Below are 25,569 nucleotides of genomic sequence, written 5' to 3'. Positions count from 1 at the left end.
ATTCAGAAAATTGAGTTAGTGTCTCCTCCAGCATATCTATAGCATTTTCCCAAATTAAAAATTTAGACTGAAATTTTAGATGAATCATTGATAGGGTATATAGTTTCCCTAACTATGAGTATGCATTTTTTAAAACAGATTTTTTACCTGGAGAGGAAATAAAAGGTTTTCTTAAATACTTTAGGGCCTGGGAAACAACTGTGTATATGCATATTCATATAGTTTTCTATGAAAATGATGGATACAAATTAGCTCTAAACAGTCTTAAGTAATCTATAAATTATCCATTTTAAGGTAAAAACTAATATTTTCTAACTCACACCAAGGTTTTAATGGAACTTAACTTTAGATATTTCATTGCCTTTTGATTTACCTTAACATTTAATACTTTAAATAATCGTTATATTAATACATATTAACATGTGTTTTCCTTATTTATGTAAGTCATAATAAGTACATAATTCAGAGGCTCTTTTTAAAATGTTCTAGGTAAATAAATATATATTCCTATTTGATTACTTTTATTATTTTTTACTTTTTTTCATTAGTAATATATTATTTACTCATAAGTAATATTACTATTATTCTAAACCCTAGCATATTACAAGTTCCCTTATAGCACATAAACAGGAAGTGAACTTGGTAACTTCATAATATAGTTGTTCAAGCTAGTTCTCTAGGGATCCTATAATTTTTCCCTTGTTGATTTTATAATAATCAGTCAAGTAGCAAGTATTTATTGAGTGCCTACTGAAATATCCTAATTCTAATAAGTATTGAAGGGAATACAAAAAAAGTATTACAAATAGACTCTCCCCTCAGGGAATTTATGGCATATTATACACACATATGTATTTGTGTACATATAAAATAAATTTAATATGAATGAAGCAACTAATATACAAATAAGTTCTTAACAATATGGTACTAACCATAAGTTCTTTAGATAATCTACTACCCATTTATTGGATATTTCTCATGATTTTCATGTCTTTTTTTCATAGCCTTTTTTTTCTTCTTCCCACTATGTTATTTTTGCTTAGTGAAAATGTTCATTGATTTTTCTCACATTGATGAGGATTACATCTTTTAATCCAATTTGAATAAAACCAATTCTTCCAAACTACTCTCTAGCCTCCTGGAATAGAATTAAGAAATGTTTTGGATATTAGTTATTTTAGCAGTTGATCTATTCTCTGAGTCACCAATATTCATGGACAGCATGCCTAAATAACTTCATTTGAAATATCTAAATGCTTAATTTTGGGGGGAGGGGATTAAATTTTCTTTTTTATTTAACATTCATTTAATTTCTTTCTTTCATCTTTCTTCTCTACTTCCCTTTTATTGGAAGAAGAAAAAAAAAGGAAAGCAAAAAACTCTTGTAATAAACATGCATAGTAAAGCCGTAAATTCTCATATTGGCCTCTGGAATTTATGAAAACAGAAGAAGAACTGGTTTCTATTTTGAATATAATGTCATATACTTTAAAATTATACTTAAATTTTTTTGTTGGCCTAAATTATCAATTTAAAAATTGAACTAGTAAGCTATTGTTTTATGTAGACAAGATATAAAATGGTTAGAATTTAATATACATTTTGATATGAATGTAACATTCATAATAAATTTATATTTCAGAACTGAAATTCAAATCTAGAAAATTACAGCAATGTCTCCAATTAGAAATATTGGCACAAATATAAAATAATTTTTCAAGTATTCAAGTAAAGTTTTAACACAGACTGTTGATCTGACAAGTATACCCCAATTTGAGACCCATTCTGAGAAGTTAAGACTTCACTTTCTCTCTGAAAATGAATCTTCCTCCTTCTTGGCTGGAGTTTTGGATTGCCTAAGAATGAACTGGGACCAGGCATCTGAAGAATTGATATTTAGAAAATAACATAAGTACAGAATCATTTTACTGCCTGTTTATATAATGTGTTTCTAGGATATTTAAAGCCTGTTATTTGTCTACAAATTGTTAAACTCTTATTTGCTGGTTAATTACAAATTCTCTGTATTTTGAAATCAGTTACCTCACATTATTTTAATAATGCACATCTAAATACTGATTAATGGACCTCAGTGATAATTTGATTATTGAAATGACCAGTTTGTCAGTTTGTAATATGACTGTGAACAAACTGCATGTAACAGTGACTTTGAGTCTAGAGGAACATGTTTCTAGTGTATCTGTTGTTTCTTTTTGGATTGTCATGTATTTATTTATATTTGTTTTTACCAAAAAATGATGGTAACTGTTTAAAAATGTTAGAAATTCTATGTTCTCATTAATATTGTCATTGTGCTTTTTATCTGAAATAAAACTTAGTAACTATAATGCTGCCTGTGTATGATATACAATTGTATCTATTATTTTATAGTTATATTTAATATTATATGTTGCATTACAGGGGGAAAAATCCCCAAATACACCTATTTCTCTGTTGTTTGTAATTATAATACTATAGTGCTTCCTTTTCATATTTTTGCTATTGTGTAATTTGGGTTTAATTAGCCCTTTAAAAATAGTTTTATCATTTATTAAAACCAAAATGTATTTTAATTAAAATGGAGCTGGTAAACCTTTAGTAAATGTTCCTGTATAGGTAATAAGGAAAATTAATTGGAGAAAAGCATAGAAGGAATTTTTTTTCCTAGCTTCCTGTGCCAATATTAGAAATCCCATTTGTAGGAATCAGTGTCTCAAATCTAGAACTTGCACTGTAATGAATGAATCTACTTTTCAGTATCTATTACAGTATTTCAGACTATAAACATGTGCTTCCAGTATTTGAGTCTTCATTTCTTTTTCAGAATCATATAAAAAAACTGGATGGCGAAACCTACCGGTACCACTGTGCCATTCCTGGATACAAAAAGGCGAATCTTATGGTTACAAATAGGTAAAATGATACTTTTCAAATGAAACTTAAAAATTTAAATAAAATGCCATAATTTATTGAAAAAGTAATTAAAGATTTGTCTTGTAGGTTGTATTAAGGATTCAAAACCTGATCATAGTTGGCTGTAGATTTGCCTTTTAACATTTAACATTTGTGACATTTTAAAATGTTCTTTCTTGGCTCAAAAGTATATTCTTTCAACGAATGATATTAAGAAACAGTTTTTCAGGTAAAGAATTTTAGTTTTCTGCCCATCTGATTTTTCTAGCCATTGTTGCCATATGATATAAACACATATTCTTCAGTATTTGTTATTATTGGAAACTTATGTCTTAAATGATATACTTTACCAATTTTGGTGTAGTTTCATGAAATATTGCATCTTTCCAAATATTGCAAGATTGGCAAGGAGTAAACTTTGTAAAGGATAGGTTTGTTAAAATCTTGGTTTCCTAAACCATTATGCATATCATTTTTCTTTAATCTGAACTGCAACATACATTTTACTGGGCAATGATCAATTGAGCATACTATTTATCAATTGTAGGAGAAGAAAGATTAATTGTAGGAGAAGAAAGATTAATTTTGTTAATCACTTTTTTTCTGCTCTTCTTTATGGATAGGCGAGTGCTCTGTGTAAAGGAAGTAGAGATCTTAGGCCACATGTCCACAGAATGGCAGCACTCTTATGAAGATTTTGTATTACCTCCAAGTGTTGATGAAAAATTTCTGAAAATCTCAGTTAAAGTAAGTGAACAATCTAACTGGGAGGAGACAACACTTAAAATGAAGCTGAAAAGCCAGTGAAAGTGGGCGGGTGGATGGGACAGTGCCTAGGGTTTGGCGGCAAGTTGGAGAGTTCCAGAGAAGTTCAATGCAGAATAACTGGGGGGGGGGCAGTTCTGGGCCTCCTCTTTAAGTTGAGACACTAGAACCGATGGCCTTCCGTCATAGGGTTCAGCCAGAGATTCAGAGGGTGAGATATAAGAAGAAGGAAGATTCAATCTTGCAGAATAATGAGTGTCCCAGGGAATGAAGGCATGATATAAATTAGTTGGCATTTAATAACTGTGGGTTGTTCTTGTTTTGTTGTGCCTAGTTAATGCTATTTCTATTCTATCATTTTTTTTGAAACAGGATCATGGGTTATTCCACAAAAAGGACAATGCCAGTCAAGTTTGTCTACGAAAAGTTTGTCTTCAAAATCCAACAATAGCAAAGGTAAATCATTTAAAGATGTAATCGAAAAATAAAGAGAAGAAATCTGTTAATATTGGCCAGTTAGTGACTTTTATTCTTTCAACTTGTAGGAACAATAATCCTTTCAATTAGATTTTTGGTGGGTAAATTCAGAATTACTCTGCATGACTCTTTGTCAACCAGACTTGAAACTCACCTGGAGGAACATGTCTAGGAATTATTTCAAGTGTGCAAGAGAGGCACTCTTTATTCCTCCACTTTCTCACTTGCAATCTGATACAATGCTCATTATTTGTATTGCAATTATTAATGGTAATGCTGTGCATATAATCAGACAATTAAGAAATGTTTGATGTATTGAAGTATGATGATGTTCTGAGTATTATATAGTAACACAAAATTCTTGTCCATTAAGTGACTTAAAATTTGGTCTTGAGTGTACAGATGAAATTCATAGAATGGAGAAAATGTTAGAATTTGAGAATTCCCTACCTCTCTTTGTCTCTGTCTTCATTGTATCAACCTTCTCACAAGGGATCTTATTTTATGATTGCCACAGTAACATTAACTAATTTGCAGAATAAGAGCAATGTTACATATGGATAGAAACATATCTTAAAAGTTTATGTAAATTACATTTTTGACTCCACATATTTAAAATGTATTTAAAGATCTGAAGATTTTAATATGTCAGAATTTTTTTCTCCAGAAATTACCATTTTTCTTGGATAGAGTTGAGACTTATCTCTTTTCAGAAAGGAGTGTATTCTATTTCAATTTAACAAATTCTGACAAGCACAAAAAATAGACGTAATGAAAAGCAATATAAACTGACATGTCTGATAGTTGGGAAGAAGACTTTCTCCATTGTTGATTACAGAATGGTATTCTGATTTGGAAATCTTTATTTTTTCAACATCTACTTCCTACACTCTTATTCACATACTGCTTATTGGTGCCATAAGAAGTCCTAAAATTGTGCTTCTTTGGTCCATCACAGAGTTACATAATCTCATGTCATAAAGCAATCTTTTATATTCCTCTCTAATCAATTCTCTATCTCATTCACCACAGCAGCTATTCCAGACCTTTTTTTCCTTTCCTCAAAACTCCTATGGGTTCCTATTTCCCCTCTTTCACCTAAAGATTTCACCTCATACTTTACTAAAAAAGTAAAATTATACACTACAAGCTCCCTCTTTCTTTTTCACCTTTTTCTTATGTGCCCATAATATGATAACCCCATTGTATCCTTCTGATGAAGAAGAGGTAACCATTTCTCTAGGCAAGGCTATACTTCTACATGGTTATGCCTCTGCTTCCTAAAATAAACCTGACTCCCCTATCCAGAAAAAAAAAAATTTCTCTACATCCTACCTTGTTTGCTAGCTCATACCCTTTGGAGTATACTTATCCATGCAGTAGGAAAAAGTTATTATTGAAACTGTATCACATATAATATTGCCAATTTCTCCTGTTCATTCTCTTCTCTTTCACTTTCTCCAATCTTTATTTCTGCAATTTGATGATTATTTTTCTAACTGATAAAATTTTATTTTACAGAGAGCATGTGAAGTCATCGATGATGCCCATTTAACAAGACATCAGCAAAAACTGGTGAAGCAATCATCATTTAAATTAGTTAGGTAGTAAATGCTACCTTAATTATTCTTTCAGATACTGGGTATATGCTATTCTTCCATTGTATGGAAGATCATCTTGTTGGAAATGAATTGGATGTATGTCATGACCGTCTTGTAAAGAAGTCAGAACTTTCATCATGTTCTAGAACAATGTTATTGAGATAGTCTTTCATTTAAGAAACATATTGACTGAATTTTCCAGATTATTTCTTTTTTTCTCAAGGACTAAATTTATTTTTTAAGCAGTTACATGATAGATGTGCACTTCTTTCTTAGTAGCACACTAAATACCTCTAGATGACTCTCTTTAAAATTTTGGGGAAATGGAAAATTTGGAATGGGAAAAATAAATTCGAATTAACAAGGAACAAAATTTTGTTATTTTTGTTAGAAATTTGGAATTCTAGCTCAGAAATGAGGAAAAGAACTTAATGATCATTGCTTTCTTCAGTGGTTTTAAGCACCTGATAAATGTTTGCCACTCATAAGTTTTATTTGGCCATTCTAGGTAATTGAATTAGAAATAAATTTCAATCATGTAATTGTGAACAAAAAATTCTATGAAATGATAAAAAATAAGAATTTTATTTCCTTTCCTAATAAAAATCACACATTTTATCCACGTTTATCCTTTTTTTCCTCTTTATGTTATAATATAATGGATCTGGGATAAATTGAGCAATAAATTCTACAGTGGTCCATATTCTCTTTTTTTCATATTGAATATAATTCATACATTGAAGGAAATTTTGAATACCTGAATACCAGAAAAAGTGATTTGGCAGAAGTAGTAGTTTTTAGTACATGAAACTATTGCACTTTAATTTGTTTTAGGCCTTAGAGGTATGAAGTATTTTTATATAATACACTGAATGTCTAGCAGTATCTCAGAGTATCATTCAAAACACTGTAAAGGATCTTAAAGCAGTTAAATAAATGAATTTAATTACCACATGCAATCAAAAATATTTTAAAATGCTGATTAAAAGAAACTTATTAAGTCCCTACAATTCATGTTTGTTAAAAACAAACTCAGCTGGCAGTAGATTATCAGAAAGAAAAATATTCTTTGAAGAAATGATCTTGTCAATACAACATTCTTTTATTTCAGCCTGATCTAGCTAAAGTTGACTGTTATTGCAGTCTATTAAACCTCCCCCTCCAAAAAAACCCCCAGTAATTGACCTTTCTTAATTTAATTGAAATCAAATTTTTGTATTTTAAAGGACTTATGATCAATTACCTCTCTCATAAAATAATGAAATATAATTGAACTTTGGTTCAGTGATACACAAAATTTGATGTTGTTTTATTTTTGTTTATATAAGCAATAGAGGTCTAAAATTTTACATTGTCCTAAAACCAAGTATGTTTCACATGTATCACTTCTCGAGTATTATTTAATGTGTCCTCAAAAATCAGTTAATTCTCTGTTTCATCATTGGTCAGAATATTTTGCTCTGATATTTTTTATTACACTGTCAGTGACTGTATATAAATTTATAAAAATTTGTATTTTTGAACAAATTTTCTGTCCTAATGAATAATGATAGTTTTTTCCCAAGGCATAAAGAAACATTGCAAAAAAGTATGCTATCATTTTTTTCTATAAAATTTTTAAATCATGATTTTGCAATGCCATATTATTTTATCCATAGAAAAATCATATATTAGGAATAGCTCATTTTTGAGCCATTGAATTAATGTTTAAAATGACATGGGTATCACATTAATCTATGCAAAATTCAGGTTTGAAATTCATCAACTCACCAACACTGTTGCCTTAAATATTTAAGTTTTTTTTAAGTTTAAAATGTTTAAGCTGTTTTGAGTTAATTCTCTGTTTCATCATGGGTAAGAACATTTTTCTCTGCTTTTTTTTTATTACACTGACTGTCAGTGATTGTATATAAATATCTCAAAGAAATAAAATAACTTGATTCTTTGATGGTGCTATTATTTAGAAACACAATTCAGTCTGATCCAAAAGAATCTATTAATTCCTCACTGTATGTAAGTTCCTATTCCAGCTGCTATGGATACAAAGACAAATTAATAGATAGCCCTGCCTTCATATATGCAATTTAGATTATACTGAGATGAATAGAATTGTTAGTTTTTAATTTTGTCTGATGTTCTGGTAGATTTTTCATCATTAGTCAATTGTTTCATCCTCCTCACCATTTATATCCATCCTTTACTTACATCTCTTCCTTTTAAAAATATCCATTCTTATTTTCAAACAGAAAGAGCCTTTTCACCTTCCCATGATACCCACACATATACCTTGAGAAAACAAGGGAAAAAAACCCCCTTAATTATAGGCATGTAGGGTCAAATCAAAGTTTTTCATTGGCCATGTCTTAAAAAATAAGTGTCAGAAAAAAAAAACAACTCAGTCTGCATTCTAGAATCCCTCACTTCTCTGTGAAGAAGTGAGCAGTATGTTTCCTCATGAGTCCTCAGGAATTGTGGTTGCTTATTTTGTTGATCAGAATCAGCAAGTTGTATTTTATTTTTTGTTTTGAATATTTTGATCTAATCAGCTAAGGTCCATCTTCCCAATTCTTTGAGAACGTAAAAACAAAGTCTATAACACACACACACACACACACACACACACACACACACACACACACACACACATTTTATTCAGAACAAATATTCACATTGACCATACTCTAAAAAAATTTGTGTCATTCTTCTGGGTCCTTTAACCTATGAAGAGCCGGAGATAGCATGTTTCATCACTTTGTCCCTGGGAATCTGGGTTAGTCATTACACTCAGCATAATAGTATTCCATCATATTTTTAAAACATAAATTGTTTATTCATTTCTTAATTTATGCCCCCCCAGATTCTCATCCTTTGCCACCTCAAAAAGAGCCATCAGTATTTTTGTACTTCTTTAGATTTGTTTTGCTCATTCAAGTACATGACCTGAGTTTGTATCTCTGCAAGTGTGGGACTCAACTACTGTCAACCAATTGAAATTGTCTTAGAGAGACAGAATTGTAGACCCCCTCTTTGGCCTGGGATTTCTGCCCTTCTTGTTTCTCTACAGACTGGGCTAGGTGTTGGAAATGAGTTCCTGCTTTGCATTTGAGGTCTGAGCCACACCACTGAAGGTCCTGCTGCTTCTACTGCTGGCTTCTGAACTTCCTTCTTTTTACCACACTGTCCAATGTCTCCTCCCTGCCTAGGATGCCACTGTTGCAGTACCCTAGTATTGATGGTAGGTCTGAGGGTGCCTTGATTTGGAACTCCTCTTACCCTGTCACTCAGTTTCTCCCTTGGCATGGGAGCAGCTGTGTGCAGCAAGTTCCAGGCCTCCCTCAGGCTTCTGTGTCTCCAGATCTCACTGACTGTCTCCCTGTGCCAATCTGGATTAGACAAAAAACTTATTAACTTTTCTGTATTCTTCCACTGGGAATCAGTCTAAGGGACCTTCTAGGTATATAGGAGTTTGTGGAGAGGAGCTCAACTACATTGTTTTCTTTTCCTTTGTTATCTTGATTTTGTTTCCTTTACCCATATTTTTCCCAACTCTTATAGGCAAGAAATGAAATTGTTAGGAAAAATACAAGTCCTCAGAGATGCTAGACTTCTGTCTAACCTTTCATATTGAGGACTGAGATAAATCCACCAGATTGATATAGGCTTCCTCCTTCCATCCCCCCTTCCCTAACCCAATTGCTCTAGAAGCCTAGCTAAAGGAGAAAGAAGGAATCACCTCCCTCCTGTCTTCCACCTACTAGGGAGCTACAGTCCTGGGTCTGATAGATAATTTCAGACAGAGATAAGATATTAAAAAGTTATCAGTGACTTAACCTTTCAGATTCTCAGAAAACATTGGCTGTAAAGGAAAGACCAGATTTGTAGTTCAAATTCTGGACCTTCCATTTCTGCTTTTGTAACTTAATAAATCATTTAATCTCTTGTTATTATCCTCCCTTGTAAAATGAAAGAATTGGACTAAATAATCTCTAAAGTACCTTCTAGCTCCAAATCCTATTATTTCTCTTCTCTAAAAGAACACTAATACTTGAACTATCTGCTTCTCATGGTGATTCATAGATAAGTACCTGTTAAACCATAATGCACAATATAATATTTTAATAGAATTAATAGTAATATTCCTTTAACAACAAATTGCCTCTACTTCTAAATTCTGGCAACCTAGAAAGAGAGTAGAAAAGGAAAACTATCCTTTTCTCTACCTTACTTAATTGCTCTCATATTTAGATTTTGAGTGTTTGCCTTAGCATTTTTGATATTGACTCATCCCCTCAAGTAGCCATCATTTAGAAAACTTAAGTTAAATCTCCTTAATTAGTATAAGCCTCCATGCCTCAGCAAAGAACTTGACTGTATTTTACTATAAAATACTCAATTTAGTAAAGGCTTTCTGAATTTTAGAAAAGTTATTCTACATACTTTACAGGAGAATAACATCAAGAATAGTGCAGTTTTTCTCTCTACTCTCCAGTCTATGCCAATGTTTATTTTACAGTTATGTCAGCAGATAGTTGTTTTGATAAAATGTTCAAAATAATTGATGTCTACATAGTCAACTGGAATGTTGCCACATCATTATACATAATCAAAATTTATGACAGCTCTGGGAAGAAAACAGTTTTAGAAACTTAATAATGATTTTTAGCTTCTGTATAATGACTAAGCAAATTGATCTATTAATGGACATTTTAAAATTGACCTCTAATTGGATCATAATTAGAACATGACCATTGTGTGAATTCATTTTGCTTAACTATACTTTTTTCTTTCATTTTTTTATAATGGAAAGGAAGTTTGGGGAGAAGAATTCTTAATAATTATGGAGAAAAAATGCCATTGAAACATTTTTAATAAAGCATTTATGGGAAATAACAGTTCAGATAAAATCACAAATAAGACAGTTTTGAAAGTAACATGTATTTTTTAACGTATGTTTTTTAAAATGTAAGTTGCTTGAAATAAAAATTCACAACCTCATTTACAAGCCTTGCTTGTGTTCTGCTATTTATGTGAATATTATCTTTTTTGGTGCTTCTGAATAAAAATACAATTAATTTTTTTAAACTAAAAAAAATAAGACTTTACAAATCTCAATAACAGAAAATTCTCAAGTTATTTAGCCTAGTCTCCTTTAAAATTTTATTCCCCCTCATCTTTTGCTGTCTTTCCAAGAGGATGGATGAACTTTGTGATTTTTATGTGCAACTATTTTGCATATTATAGATCAGAAAATGATCATTCTTTTTTTTTTTCTAAGAATGATGGAATTTAATGGTGAAACAATAGAAACTGAAAGAGAAGCCATAAATCTGGACTTTATACCTATCCTGTGCACCTATAATTTCTTTCCCCATCAGACTTTGTATTTCTAAGAGTTTCACTGAATTAAGAAGATTGAGGGCAGTTCAGTGTAGAAGGTAGAGAGTTGACCTCAGAATCAAGAAGAGCTTAATTCAAGTCCTTTCCCTTCCATATACTGTCTGTGTGTTATCCTAGACAAATAATCTATATGAAAATAACCTCTTTTTAGTCTTTCAGGTCCTCATTGCTCTCATTTTTCTGCAATTCCTCAAAGGTAACACATAGATTTACATGTGTGTTTACATTTTTTTAGGACTTAAGATTTACATTTTTTTAGGCTTTTAAATGGAATTCATCTTGATCAGACAATCTGACTTCATTTAAAGTAAATTTGTAGGGGTGGCTAGGTGGTACAGTGGATAGAGCACCAGCCCTAGAGTCAGGAGTACCTGAGTTCAAATCCGGTCTCAGACACTTGATAATTACGTAGCTTTGTGGCCTTGGGCAAGCTACTTAACCCCATTTGCCTTGCAAAAAAAAAAGTTATATATAGTTCAACACTCTTATTTTGAAGATCATAAATCCAGTGCGAGAATTTAAGTGACAGGCCCAAGATCACACAACAATTAGTAGCAAAGTAAAAATTCAGACTTTTATTTTCAATCTACCTTCTACAGTATAATGCTGCCTCTTGTGATCTTGGTCTTCAATTTTCTCTTCACTATTTTTTCTTCTATCCCATGTGTTAGAAGATAACTTTCCTACCACTAGAATGTATTTCTTCATTACAGATGTGAATTATCAGTTGAGTAGTTCCATTCTATTTTTCTATGAACATTTCATGATTTGAACTCTCTGTCATCCTGTCCCTTCTATGTACTTTATGTTCCATCCATAGCTTTGGAAGTCTTGCTTATTGTCCCTAGCATTTGAAGTCTTGGCTCATTCTGAGTTTTAGGTTTCCCATTGGTATTTCTATAGGTCCTGTCAATTCTTTTGTAGCTGTCCTTGGTTTCATGCTCCTGCTTCCATCAATCTGAAATTAGTGGAGGAATTTCACCCCCCTCCCATACAGTCATATCAATTCCTGAAAATCCACCACCTCAGTTATTTTTCTTATAGACACATTTACTAATGTTCCATCACTCTTTTAGTCTTGAATACTTCCAAACCCTTCTTAAGCCATCTTTCTTCTTAGATGCAGTGATCATGGAATTATATCCATCTTTCCTCCAAGTTATTTTTAAATTTGTTTTCCTGAAGCCTAGAGTAGCTGTCAAGGTATAATAAATTTCTGAAACTATATTACTAATAAAAAGGCTGATTCCTTTTAGACAGTACTTAGCCTTCATTTTATGTCTTAGTCAAGCTCTGACACTAGATAAGTCAAAATCCTTGGGTATCGCCTCTATGTTAATATCAAACTAGGGAAGGCAAAACATCAGAAAGTTGGAAAACTTGTCCTGTCCTCAAGATGCTTTAAGTACAGGAAGAGATAGCAATTCAACAGACAGTGTTATGTAAGGATCTTACTCTTTGAAGAGTAATTGGGTAACTGTATTGTGTAGCCTTAATACACAGGCATCTAAGGAGGCTAATGATTTTCTCCATCCTTTGTTTTGATAAATAAATATTCCCTTCTCAGTTCCAGGAGTGATATGGTAAATCCTAGATAATAAAATTTCAAGTCTAATCTATTTTCTGTTATTTTATTCTAACCTTATATTTAGAGAATAAAATTTCATGTCTAACTTATATTTTATGTCACTTTATTTTAATCCTTCATTTTTAAGATTTATATAACTCACAACACTATCCAGTGTTTCTTTCCTCGACTCTCAAGAATTCCTGAATGGCATGGTCACTTCCAAGATTCTTGTGATTTCAATATCACCAACTCATCTTCTATCAGAAATTGTTCCTTCAATTATTACCTCAACCTTCTAGAAGAATGAAACCTAGAGTGAATTCTTAAATGCTTAACAAATGACTGGAAGGAGGGAGGGTGTCAGCATTGGCAACATTTTCAAGCCTTGATTTGTAGCCTTTGCCAATTTCCAAGGAATCATGGTGCTTTTGAAAATTTAACAATAAGCTATTTTGAGATGTAGTAAGCTGGTTCCAACATAACCCTTGGATGAAGTTATCACCAAGATAAATTATGAATTTATCAGACTCTTAACTCTGAGCAGACAGTCCCCACTGGTAGGCATTTAGCAAGAGGAAGTCTTCCACTGTATTTGTACTTTGCCTCTAGTGATAAAGTTATCTGAATCAAGTATTCATTTTCCATGTCTCCATCTTACCAGGTGGTCTGTAAGGATACTTCCACAAAAGGCACAATTTCTGTTTCAACTTCACAATATCATGACTCAATGTTTTTTACTTAGTTTCTTTCCTTGGGTGTTTTCTAAATCTTTTCATGTGTTTCTTGATCTGATGTCCAAATTTTCTATTTAGCTTGGGTCTTTTCATCAGGAGGAGTTGGAAGTCTCCTATTCATTAAATGTACATCTTTTCCCTAGCAAGAGAAGGCTCAATTTTGCCAGATAGTGAATTCTTGGCTGCATTCCGAATTCCCTTACTCTTTGGAATATTACATTCCAAGCCCTTTGATCCATTAATGTTGATGCAGCCAGGTTCTGTGTAATCTTTACTGTGGCTCCTTGGTATCTAAAGTGTTTCTTTTTGGCTGTTTGCAGGATTTTCTCTTTTATCTAATAGTTCTGGAATTTGGCCACAATATTCCTTGGGGTTTTCATTTTAAGATCCCTTTCTGGAGGGGATAAATGTAGTCTTTTTTTTTACTTTATTTTTATTTTATTTATCTTTTTATTATTATTTTGAATTTTTTACAATTCCCCCCCCCCAATCTTGCTTCCCTCCTCCAACCCCCCACAGAAGGCAGTCTGTTAGTCTTTACATTGTTTCCATGGTATACATTGATCTAAGTTGAATGTGATGAGAGAGATATCATATTCTTAAGGAAGAAAAATAAGTATTGTACCTGTTTGTTGCACTAATGGAATGAGCAAGTCCATCAAGGTTGGTCATCACCTCCATGTTGCAGCTAGGGTACGCAGTGTTCCTCTGGTTCTGCTCATCTCAATCAGCATCAGTCCATGCAAATCTTTCCTAGCTTCCCCAAATTCCCATTCCTCCTGGCTTCTAATAGAACAATAGTGTTCCATGACATACATATGCCACAGTTTGTTAAGCCATTCCCCAATTGAAGGACATTTACTTAATTTCTAAATCTTTGCCACCATGAACAGAGTTGGTATTTTTGTACGTGATTTTTTTCCCTACATTACTAAAATACTCTTATTTAAGAGCAAACATAATACCCCCTCCCCCCAAAAAATATAGGCCCTCATGAGAAATAAAGTAAAAGAAAGAAAAAATGCATTTCAGTCAGTGTCCTGATACCATCAGCTCTGTCGTGGGTGGATCACATTCTTTATGATAAGTCCATCATAAAAGTTACTTCCATATTTTTCTGCTGTTGCTGATTGTAATTCCCTCCATCCATTCCTCCCCACTACCGTATATTATATTTTTCTCTCTCCTTTCACTCTTTCCCTCTTCTAAAATGTGCTGTAGGATAGCTGAGTGACACAGTGGACAGAGCACTGGCTCTGGGGCCAAGAGACCCTGAGCCCATATACCACCCCTGATACCCAGTAACCACCTGGCCCTGTGGTCCTTTACAGACCACCCAATCCCAGCCCCTTGCAAGAAGTAGAAAAGAAAATGTGTTATATCTGACTATTCTCTCCTATGATCTACCCTCTCCTCTATCACCCATATCCCCCCTTCCCTCTTTCCTCCTCTACGTACTCTACATGCTTATACCCTATTGAGTGTGTATGCTGTTTCCTCTCTGAGCCATTTCTGATGAGAATGAAGGTTCCCTCATTCCCCCTCACTCTCCCCTTCCATATAAAAAAAGCTCATCATAGATATACATATATATGAAATATCTTAGCCTATTCCACCTCTCCTTTCTCTTACTCCCTATGCATTTCCCTTTTAGTCATTGACTCCATTTTTACAATATATTATATCTTCAAATTCAGCTCTCTCCTGTGCTTCATCTATAAAATCTCCTTCTACCTTCTCTATTAAATGAGAAGGTTCATATGAGTATTATCAGTATCATCTTTTCATGCATGAATACATGCAGTTCAACATCATTAAGTCCCTCATCATTGTACTCTTCTCCTCCACTCTCTCTCTTCACCCAAGTCCTGTACTTGAAGGTTAAACTTTCTGTTCAGCTCTGGTCATTTCAACAGGAATATTTGAAATTCCCATTTCATTGAAAGTCCATCTTTTCCCCTGGAAGAGGATGTTCAGTTTTGCTGGGTAGTTGATTCTAAGTTTCATTCCAAGTTCTTTTGCCTTCTGTAATATTATATTCCAAGCACTATGAGCCCTTAATGTAGTTGCTGCTAAGTCCTGTGTGATCCTGACTGCAGCTCCACAATATTTGAATTGTGTCCTTCTGGTTGCTTGTAATATTTTCTCTTCAACTTGGGAGTTCTAGAACTTGGCTCTAATATTCCTGGGGGTTGTTTTTTTTCCTTTGGATCTCTTTCTGGGGGAGATTGGTGGATTCTCTAAATTTCTGTTTTGCCTTCTGCTTCTCGGATATCATGTCAATTTTCCTGTAGGATTTCTTTAAAAATGAGGTCAAGGCGCTTTTCCTGATCATGATGTTCAGGTATCCCAATAAATTTTAAATTATCTTTCCTAAATCTTTTTTTCCAGATCAGTTGTTTTTCAGTGAGATGTTTCACATTTTCTTCTAATTTTTCATTCTTTTGGTGTTGAAGTATTATGTCTTCACTTCTTGTGAAATCATCAGCTTTTCTTAGCTCCATTCTACATCTGAAGGATTTATTTTCTTCAGAGAGCTTTTTTATCTCCTTTACCATCTGACCAATTCTGCTTTTTAAAGCATTCTTCTCAATAACTTTTTGAGCTGTTTTATCCATTTGACCTATGCTGGTTTTTAACATGTTCTTTTCCTCAGCATTTTTTTGGATCTCCTTGACTAAGCTGCTGACTTTGTTTTAATGTTTTTCCTGCATCTCTCTCATTTCTTTTCCCAATTTTTCCTTCTCTCTCCTTTATTTGATTTTCAAAATCTTTTTTTTTTTGAGTTCTGTCATAACCTGAGTCCAACTTTCATCTTTCTTGAAAACTTTAGATGCAGGAGCTTGTACTTCCTCATCTTCAGATTGAGTATTTTGATCCTTTTTTGGGGTCATGGACAAAGAATTTCTCAATGGTATTCCTCTTTTTTCTCTGTTTACTCATTTCTCCAGCCTGTGCCTGGTTTTGGAGTACTTCTTGAGTTTTTGAGTATTATAGGGATACCCGTTTTGGGGGGTGTTTTGGGACACCCTGTTGGGACCTTTATTCCTCTAAAGTCTTATGTTATCTTGCCTGTGCTTTGATATGTAGATAACCACAGGCACTCCCCTCTTCTCTGGAGCTGTGAGGAGGGGCCCTGCTATCTTAGTATAGAAGGCCAAACTGCAACCTGGCTTTAAGTGTGGGCAAACAGCAGAGTCCTGCCCCGGGGAAAGCAGAGAATTTCTACAGTCTCCCTGGGCCCCCTTACCATTTGTGGGCTGTGCTCTGGAGGTACAGGCTGGTATCCCCAGATTCCCACTGCAGGTTCTCACTGCAGGGCTACTCTGAGGCCAGTACTCCTCACTCCACATTCACTCTGGTGCAGCAGAGTTCTCTCACTGCCTCTTCAGGCTGTTCCTGGTGATCCCTGGGCTGGGCTTGGCTGGGCTGGGTTGTGCTGAGGTGTGCTGGGCTGTGGTCAGGGCTTTTTTCCAAGCCTTGGTCCTGGTGAAACACATCTTTCCTGCAGAACTTCTAAGTTATCTTGGACTGGGAAAATGTATCACTCAGTCTTTCTGTGGGTTCTGTTCCTCTAAATTTTGGCTAGAGTCATAATTTGACGGCTTTTGGAGTTTATTGGGGAATGAGTTTCTGGGAAATGCTGCCTTCATGCTGCCATCTTGGCTCCACCCCCCCTCACCAATGTATTCTTTCAATAAGCATTTTGTCCTCTGGTTCCGTATCAGGGCAGTTTTTCATCCCTAAGTCCTGTAATATTGAATCCAGGTTTTTTAATCTCTTCAATGTTTTCAGTAAGCCCAATGATTCTTAAGTTGTCTTTCTTGGATCTATTCTTGAGGTCAGTGATTTTTCTGATGAGGTATTTTACATTTTCTTCCATTTTTTTGATTTTTTTGGTTTTGTTTAACAGATTCTTGTGGTCTCATGAAGTCATTAGTTTCCACAGATTCCATTTGTTTTTTTAAGAGAAGATTTTTCTTCCTTTACCTTTTGCCAACTCTTTTTCCAATTGGTCAGTTCTATTTTTGAAGGAGTTTTCCATTTGCCCAATTGTAGTTTTTTTTTTTTTAGATTTTTTGCAAGGCAATGGGTTCAAGTGGCTTGCCCAAGGCCACATGGCTACATAATTATTGTCTGAGGCTGGATTTGAACTCAGGTACTCCTGACTCCAGGGCTGGTACTCTATCCACTGAGCCACCTAGCCACCGCTGCCCAGTTGTAGTTTTGAGAGAATTATTTTTTTTTGTATTTGTCCAATTATATTTTCCAAGGATTTGTTTCTTGTGAGATGTTAATTTTCTCTTGAATTTCTTTCCCCAATTTTTCCATTTGATTTTTAAAACTCCTTTCTGATCTCTTCTAGGAAGTCTTTCTGGGCTGGAGACCAATTCATATTCTCAGCAGTTTTAGTTCTCTCAGGGTTAGGATCTGTGCCTTCAAAATAGTTCCCCCTTTCTGTGGTCCTTCCTTCATTTTCCTAAGATCTTATGTTGGGGAGGGGCTGGCTCACAGAAGTTTGGTTTTGGAAACCCTCTAGGCTTTACTGACTGGGTTTAGTAACTCCAAGGGGGCTGACCAGTAGGGGGTACTTGTTACTTTCTCTGGAGTGTCTGTGACCTTGATTTGAGCCCCTCTCCCTAGGCCTGGGGGAGGTAGGTGGCATTCAGGATACTGTTATACTTGAACAATGTGGACTGGACCCTGTGGTGAGGTAGTTAATATCCCTATTCAGCTACCCATGCCTGAGCCTGGGGGGGGGGGGGTGCTGTTAGTTACTGTGTTTGTTCTGGGAAGAGGGCTCCACTGAAAGTATGGAGCTCAAGGTCCCTAGCCAGGTGGATTGATGTCCTGCAGCACTCTGCAACTCCCTATGCCAGAACTCCCCAGTCCTCCGCTCCTACAGCCAAAGATACCAGGGCTAAGGACAAACCTCTGGCTTCACCCCATTGCTATCCCTGGGCTGACTGTCTACTCTCTGCCTCCAGCTCCCCACAGTCCCCTGAGACAGACTTTGTTGAGAGATGTTCTCCTAGCTTCTTTTTCCGAGTTTTGTAGATTGAATTAATGTTGGTTTCTTTCATATTATTTCTGAGGGGAAACCAGGAGATCTTAGTACAATGACTGTCTTCTCTCCACCATCTTGGCTGGAAGTCTTGAAAATGATCATTATTAAGGCTATTTATCTTTTTGTGTATATTGTTAAGTCAAACTTTTGAGAAGAGACTTTGTAATGCTGTTATGATTTGATACAGTGAACTCCAATAGCATTTTTAAATGGGAGTATCTGAAGGTCCTCCCAGTTTATTGGATTCCTCTTTGACTTTGACTCACCTTCATGACCATGACAAACATCTTTAAGGGAACATTTGTCTCTTAAGAGGAGGCTCATTTGGTATTAATTATTAAAGGACTTTAAGAAGGTTATTTCTTTGGTTCCATCTTTCATGAATTCCCATCTAATTTTCTTAATCAGGAGAGCCTTTAAAGCAGAATTAAGCTCTTCTGAATAAAATGTTGGATTTTTAAACCTATCACAGTTAATCCAAATATTGTTGCTCTACTCTCCTTGATACTAAAATGTGTTTGTTAGGAAGATCCTTACAATTTTTTCCCTATCTTTCATATAATTTTTTCATTTTTCTTCATTTTTTTAATTTCAGGCTTAAATGTTCTTTGAATGACTGCTCAGTTGAGTCAGTCACCAAGTTTTCTTTAAACTGGCTTTTCCTTCCAATTTTGTTTCTTTGTTTTATCAAGTGACATTACCTATATCCTTTCTCCAATCTTCTGGTTTTTTATTCTATTTTATTCAATTTTTTGTTTTCAGTTCTAGATTCTCACAAACCCCTCCTACCCATTAAGAAGGCAAGAAATTAAAACAAATTTCCATATTAGGCATATTTTGAAAAGGGGAGTGGAGTAAGAAAGAGTGAGAAAAAAAACCAAGCAAGCTTTACCTCAGTCTGTATCCTGAATCCATTACTTCTCTTTCTGGAGGTGGATAACACTTTTCATCATAAATAGTGGGTATAAACCAATTAGTAAATCTTTCACAGTTGACTATTCTTACAATATTGCTATTTCTGTGTTACTTGTTTTTCTGGTTCTGTATCCTTCACTTTTCATCAGTTCATACATATACATAATTTTTGAAAATGGCCCTCTATATGTCTTCTCAGGTTTTTCTGAAAATGCCCCTTCATCATTTCTTGTAAGAGAAATGCTATTCTAAATCATATACCAGAAGTTATTTAGCTATTCCCAAACTGATGGGCATTGTGATCCAGTAATTGATACTGGGGTTATAGCTGAAAGATGGCATCTGGCCCTGTCCTACTGCACGTACAGGGGTCCCCAATATCTCTTTCTGCCCAGATGTTCATTATTCTTTCTACCCTTGGACGCCAATTTTTAAGGAATTATTTTTATGGTAAGGCTCTTTTTCTTACTATTTTGCTCATTTTTCCAAATCTTTTTCTTGATTTCTGAACATTATGTTAGAGTTTACCTCTGTTCACCTGGAGATTTGGGGAGTGGTCATTGCTCCAAGATAAGGCTTTTTTTTTGCCTTGGTTTTTTCACAGCTAGTTCTAAAGGGTCTGTAAAGTTTTGGTGCTTCCAAAATGGTATGATCTGCTCTCCTGGTCTCACCTCTGGTTCTTCCCCAGGAAGGACCACTGCTCACTTGGGATCACAAGACCTGTTCACCCTTGAATTATAAGTCTGCTTCCTTGTGACCCCAAATGTTCCTCTCCACCCTATAACTGAGATCCTGCCAGTAGGGCAGTTCTAATGATAATGTTTTTCTTTGCAGTAGAGCTAAGATCCTGCTTTCCACCCTGGAAATGTCACTTGTAAAGAGGCAATGGACAGAGGTCCCTGTTGTCTCTTCCTGACCCTTCACTGTATCTAGGCTGAGAGTTCCCTTGTTACTGCTGCTGCCTTCATTATAGCTGACTCCTAGGCCCAAAGAGGACCTGCTCTGTTCCCTTCCAGACCTCACCCCAGTGTCACAAGCTTTTCCTTCTGATTTTGTAAGTTGTCCTAGGCGGGAAAAATGTATCACCTTTACCTATTGTTGGCTATGCCACTCCAGAGTTCAAATCAATTCTTTATTTTAAAATTGTTGGGAAGGAAATGTTGGGAAAATTTGAAGAGTATTCTCCCTCTTACTTTACCATTTTGGCCCTGTCTCACCATACAACCCTTTTAATTCTTCCCTTTACCTGATCTCTTCCCTTTACAGTTGTGTTGGAAACAATATTGACCAAGACCAAAAAGTTCCACCTAGGGTAGGCCTGTTCTTCTACAACTCTCCCCAAAAGCACCAAACCTATTGTTGAGAACTAATTAGTTTATGGACAAAAGTTTGACTATTGATGAAGCTTCTTTCTCAACTAAGGGATAAAAAGCCTACTCATATAAATAAGCAATATGATTAAGGCTTGACTATGCTAAGCTGAGGATAGAAAAATAAAAAAGACAGTTAAGTCTTGGCTCTCAAAAAATTTAGTCTGTTGTTGCTTGTCCTTCATTCTTGAAGAAGACCATAACATCAGGGCATGATGTCATGACATGCAAGTGAATTGATTTGAGTGAGGGGGTGCTGTGCTAAATCACCAGCCTCAGAGGTATCTTGATCCAGTGGCCAGATATGGATCACAATGACTGGAGGTGGCCCTGGATACAGTGGAGACCTTGACTTTTAAAGCTAGGCCTTGAAACAACACACAAAAGAAAGCTAAAAAGGAAGGGTGAATGGGAAAGAAAACTACCTAGAAGGGGACTTATAGGACAGTGGGGGGCAGTCATAATAGGAAAATCCAAAACCATGCAGACTGGTGAGATTTGAAAGGTTGGCTAGACCAGACACCCTCCTTAAATGGAGGTTTGAGGAGAAGTTTCTCATTCTATCCTTAAATCAATAGGAATTTTGGTCTGGGGAGGCAAGGATTGTGAGTGGAATAGTCAATTGTCATTCTTTGCAGAAGCAATGATGGTATGATTTGATGACTGTTTGCAGAGCAATAGATGAAAAATGAGGGGGGGTGGAATGCAGATGGAAAACCAGCAAGATGCCTAGACAATCCCTGGTTTTCTAGTGGAGGGAACAAGGGAAATGTGAAAGCATGGTTTCTGGGATTAGCTGCATATAGTGGGTAAGTGACTTTACACTCATGATTTATGGAATTCAGAGTAGAGTTTCGAAGATGAATGGATTAATCTAACTCCTTGTCATTCACTAATAAAACAGTGGACTCTTTCAAAAACCATAAAATAGGCACTAATTAGCTTTCCCCAGTATTTCTGTACTTACTAATAGTTAGCATTTTTATATATTTTTTTGCAAGACAATGGGATTAAGTGACTTGCCTAAGGTCACACAGCAATTAAGTATCAAGTGTCTAAGGCTAGATTTGAACTCAGGCCCTCTTGGCTCCAGGACCAGTGCTGTATCCACTGTGCCACCTAGAAATAATTACATATTTCGTTAAAGCATTTCATATTATCTCATTTGATCTTTACCACAACCTATTATCATTATAAGTACTATAATAATACTATAAGAACTATTATTATTACTATTTTAAGGATGAGTAAACTGAGACAAATAGCAGTTAAATGACTTGCCCAGTGCCACCCATCTGGAAAGCATTTTCTGACTACAAATCTACTATCCTATAATTGTTATAATCCATAACCTTTCAAGTGAAGGTTTGTCAGAATTTCACCATTATCATAGGGCAGCATCTTATAGTATATAAATGATCTTGAGTACACAAAACCTGGCTTAGAATCCTGCCTCCAATCCTTTATGTCCCTGAAGAAGTTATATAACTTCTTTCAGCCTTCTCATCTGTTTAAAAAAGGGGTTGCGTTTGAGGGGTCTAAGGTTTCTTCTAGCTCGATAATAAACTATGGTGCTATGATCCCAAACTATAAAATGCCAGCTGTGCTGTGAAAGGAGTGTTTACATTTTACTGCCATGCTAAGGTATATACAGGTGCAGAAAGTTAAGGTAGGATCTAGAATCCTTGCAAGCAACAGGAATTTTTCTTTTAACTTTATATTCTTGGACCTCCTATTGAAAGCATATGAATCTAGATTACTGTGAACAAATTGCACATAGAGCCTTTTGCATGGAAAAAGACTTTTTTGCCTTATCCAAGTGGTTAAAGTTTAGGGACCTGGGAAGAGGTCTCTTTAAAAAAAATAAGGAAGTGAATTCTAGCATGTCTGTTCTTCCATTCCAGATGGTGAATGGACTCCATTGAATTCACTGTGTTTTGTAGAGGCCATAAAGACTGATTACCCATGACTCAGACTGGGGAATAAGACGCTCTACCTTAAGTTAATGACCCGGTCAATTAATGTTGAATTACAATGTAGCTCATGGAGAAGCACTTGTAATGCTTATTTAATGTCAAATAGATTCATTCTAATTAATGTTATCACTGCAACTTTGGGGGAAATTAATCATTTCTTATTTCATTCCTTATTCCAGTAGCACCTGTAAGCATAGAAAATTTCCATACTTTTGACTGATTTTCAGAAAGTAACATGTAGATAAACTTACTGAAATGGTTCCTAAAGTAATCCATGAATTCAGGAAGTTATAAAAAAAATTGAATGATTTCTTTCCTCTTTTGTGAAAACTGGTTGTTTTACAGATCTGTTCCCTATGTTATACAGATACCAAAAGACAACTGTGATTTGGTCCAGTCTTGATTCTGCAGAGCATATATTAAAACATCTATGCCTCCTATTGATAGAGAAGTAAGAAGCTGAAAATGCTAAATGTTACATAGTCTGTCCTAAAGCACATTGTTTTGCCAGTTAGTTTTGCTTGATTATTTTGTTCCAAGGTAGGGTTCATTGAGGTGGGGAAGAGCATATCAGGAAATGACTTTGATAGAAGAAGCTCTCATAAACATCAATTTAAAAAGGGGATAAGTTTGACAGTTTATTTGTGTCATCTTTATCTCTATAAAAATATGGCACTTAGCAGGTTTTATTTTTCATTTTATCGCTCCATTTTCTAGGTATTGTATTAGATTCTTTCTTATTTCCTGGGTTCCCACTATGAATTTTTATGGATTGGGAATTGGACTTATTGTTGTAGTCTGAGTGTTCCACTTAGGTCCTTTCTTCCCACCAAAATTGTGACTGCATTTGTCATTTGATCCTTTATTTATACTAGGTTTTAGTTTCTTCTCTCTTGATATTCTCTCCTTTGGTGATTTTGATAACTCCCACAGGTTCAGTCAGCACCTCTGTGAAGATGACTCTCATGTCTGAGAAGAGAAAGGAATAAGCATTTATAAAACACCAACTATATACCAGGGACTTTGTCAAGTGCTTTAAAAATATTATCTCATTTGCTTCTCACAACAAACCTGAGAATCACATGCTGTAATTATCCCAATTTTACAGTTGAATAATAAGGTAAAGAGCATTTGCCCAGGATTATACAGCTAGTAAACATTTGAGGCTGTATTTGAACTCAGGTCTTCCTGACTCCAGGCACAGTATTTTATCCTCTATAAAATCTAGCTGCCTCAACTACCCATTTGACTTTTTTTTTGTTTTTGCAAGGCAATGGGGCTTAAGTTACTTGTCCAAGGTCACACAGCTAAGTAATTATTAACTATCTGAGGCTGGATTTGAACTCAGGTTCTCCAGACTCCAGGGCCAATGCTTTACCCTAGCTGGCTGCCCCCCCCCCATTTGACTTTTAAAATTAGATTCCTTTCGAGTTCCATTTCTAGAATGGAACTTGTATTTTTTCCCTAAACCCATCCTTATTCCCAACTTTCTCTTTTATAGACTCTATAATTCTTCCAGTCATCTAAGTTTTCTATCAGGAAATCATTTTTAACTCTTCTTTCTCTCTTAATTCTCATATCACATCAGTTACCAAGTCTTGCCAATCCTACAACATTTCTTTCATCCATTCCTTTTTCTTTTTCTTATACTGTCTTTACCTCAATTTGAGCCTCCATTACTTCTCATCTAATTTTACAATAACCTCTGAATTAGTTTGCCTGAGTCCAATCTCTTCCCCTCTGTATTTCATCTATCACTTGGCTGTCAAATTGATAGTCTTATTATATAGATCTGTGTCACCCACAACTCAAAACCCCCCAACTTTAATAATTCTCTATTGCCTCAAGAATAAAATATATAATCTCTACTCTGTATTTTAAAGCCTTCCAATAAATATGACTTCAAATTACCTTTCCAGGCTTATTTCATATTACTCCTATTCTGCTGCTTTTCTCTCCATTCTAGTCAAATTGGCCTGATAGCCTTATACATTCCATTCCATCTCTCAGCTTGGTTCTTTTACCCAAATGGTCCTTGATGTTAGAAATGCACCACTTATTCATAGCCAATCCATATAATCCCTAGCTGTCTTCAAAGATTTCCTTACATGCCATAGTCTATATAAGATCTTTCTTGATCTCTCACCCTTTAAAAAAAATGACTTTGCATTACTCTGTGTATACTTCATTTTATTTATTATTTAATTGAAATTGAAATTTTATTCATTTGATTTTTATTTAAACTTATTTGAATATTATTTATTTATTTATGTGTTGTGCTCCCTCTGCCCCTCCCCATTAAACTTTGATTTCAGGGTCAATTTTCCTTTTCATTTTTTGTATCAGTAGGGCCTTATATTTGAATCATTTAATAAATGCTTGTTGAATTAAATACCCTTGGATTCAGTGTATCTAACTTTTCTTCTCCCTCTATGTTGTTTGAGAACTTTCTAATATTTGCTGGATACATTCATAGTATGAATTTCTTTTATTGCTTCTTCTGAAAGCAACCCCTGTTGGCATCTTCAAATCAACAACATTTAATAGATGACTACTGTATGCCAGACTCTATGAGGATCCCAAGACAGAAATAAAGCTGCTTCTGCCTTCTAGGAGTTTACAGTTTTTTCTGACTTTTTTTTTGGTAAGGCAAATGGGGTTAAGTGACTTGCCCAAGGCCACACAGCTAGGTAATTATTAAGTGTCTGAGACCGGATTTGAACCCAAGTACTCCTGACTCCAGGGCCGGTGCTTTATCCACTGCGCCACCTAGCCGCCCTTTC

General features: G+C 34.9%; 1 protein-coding gene across 1 annotated transcript in view; it reads left to right on the top strand.

Annotated features, from left to right (window-relative positions):
- The window catches only part of VPS13C (vacuolar protein sorting 13 homolog C), a 206,026-nt gene extending 195,331 nt beyond the window's left edge, over positions 1 to 10,695 (top strand). Inside the window, exons 80-83 of the mRNA XM_074234293.1 lie at positions 2,825 to 2,913; positions 3,537 to 3,660; positions 4,051 to 4,134; positions 5,677 to 10,695. Coding sequence (XP_074090394.1) covers positions 2,825 to 2,913; positions 3,537 to 3,660; positions 4,051 to 4,134; positions 5,677 to 5,763 — 384 coding nt within the window. The 3' untranslated portion in view covers positions 5,764 to 10,695. The remainder of the gene's footprint in view (positions 1 to 2,824; positions 2,914 to 3,536; positions 3,661 to 4,050; positions 4,135 to 5,676) is intronic.
- Positions 10,696 to 25,569: the final 14,874 nt, after the last annotated feature.

The sequence above is a fragment of the Macrotis lagotis genome, chromosome 4, assembly GCF_037893015.1.
Source record: "Macrotis lagotis isolate mMagLag1 chromosome 4, bilby.v1.9.chrom.fasta, whole genome shotgun sequence".
Classification (NCBI taxonomy): Eukaryota; Metazoa; Chordata; class Mammalia; order Peramelemorphia; family Peramelidae; genus Macrotis; species Macrotis lagotis.
The sequence above is the reverse complement of the archived record's forward strand: the minus strand, read 5'-3'. Positions and strand labels throughout refer to the sequence as shown.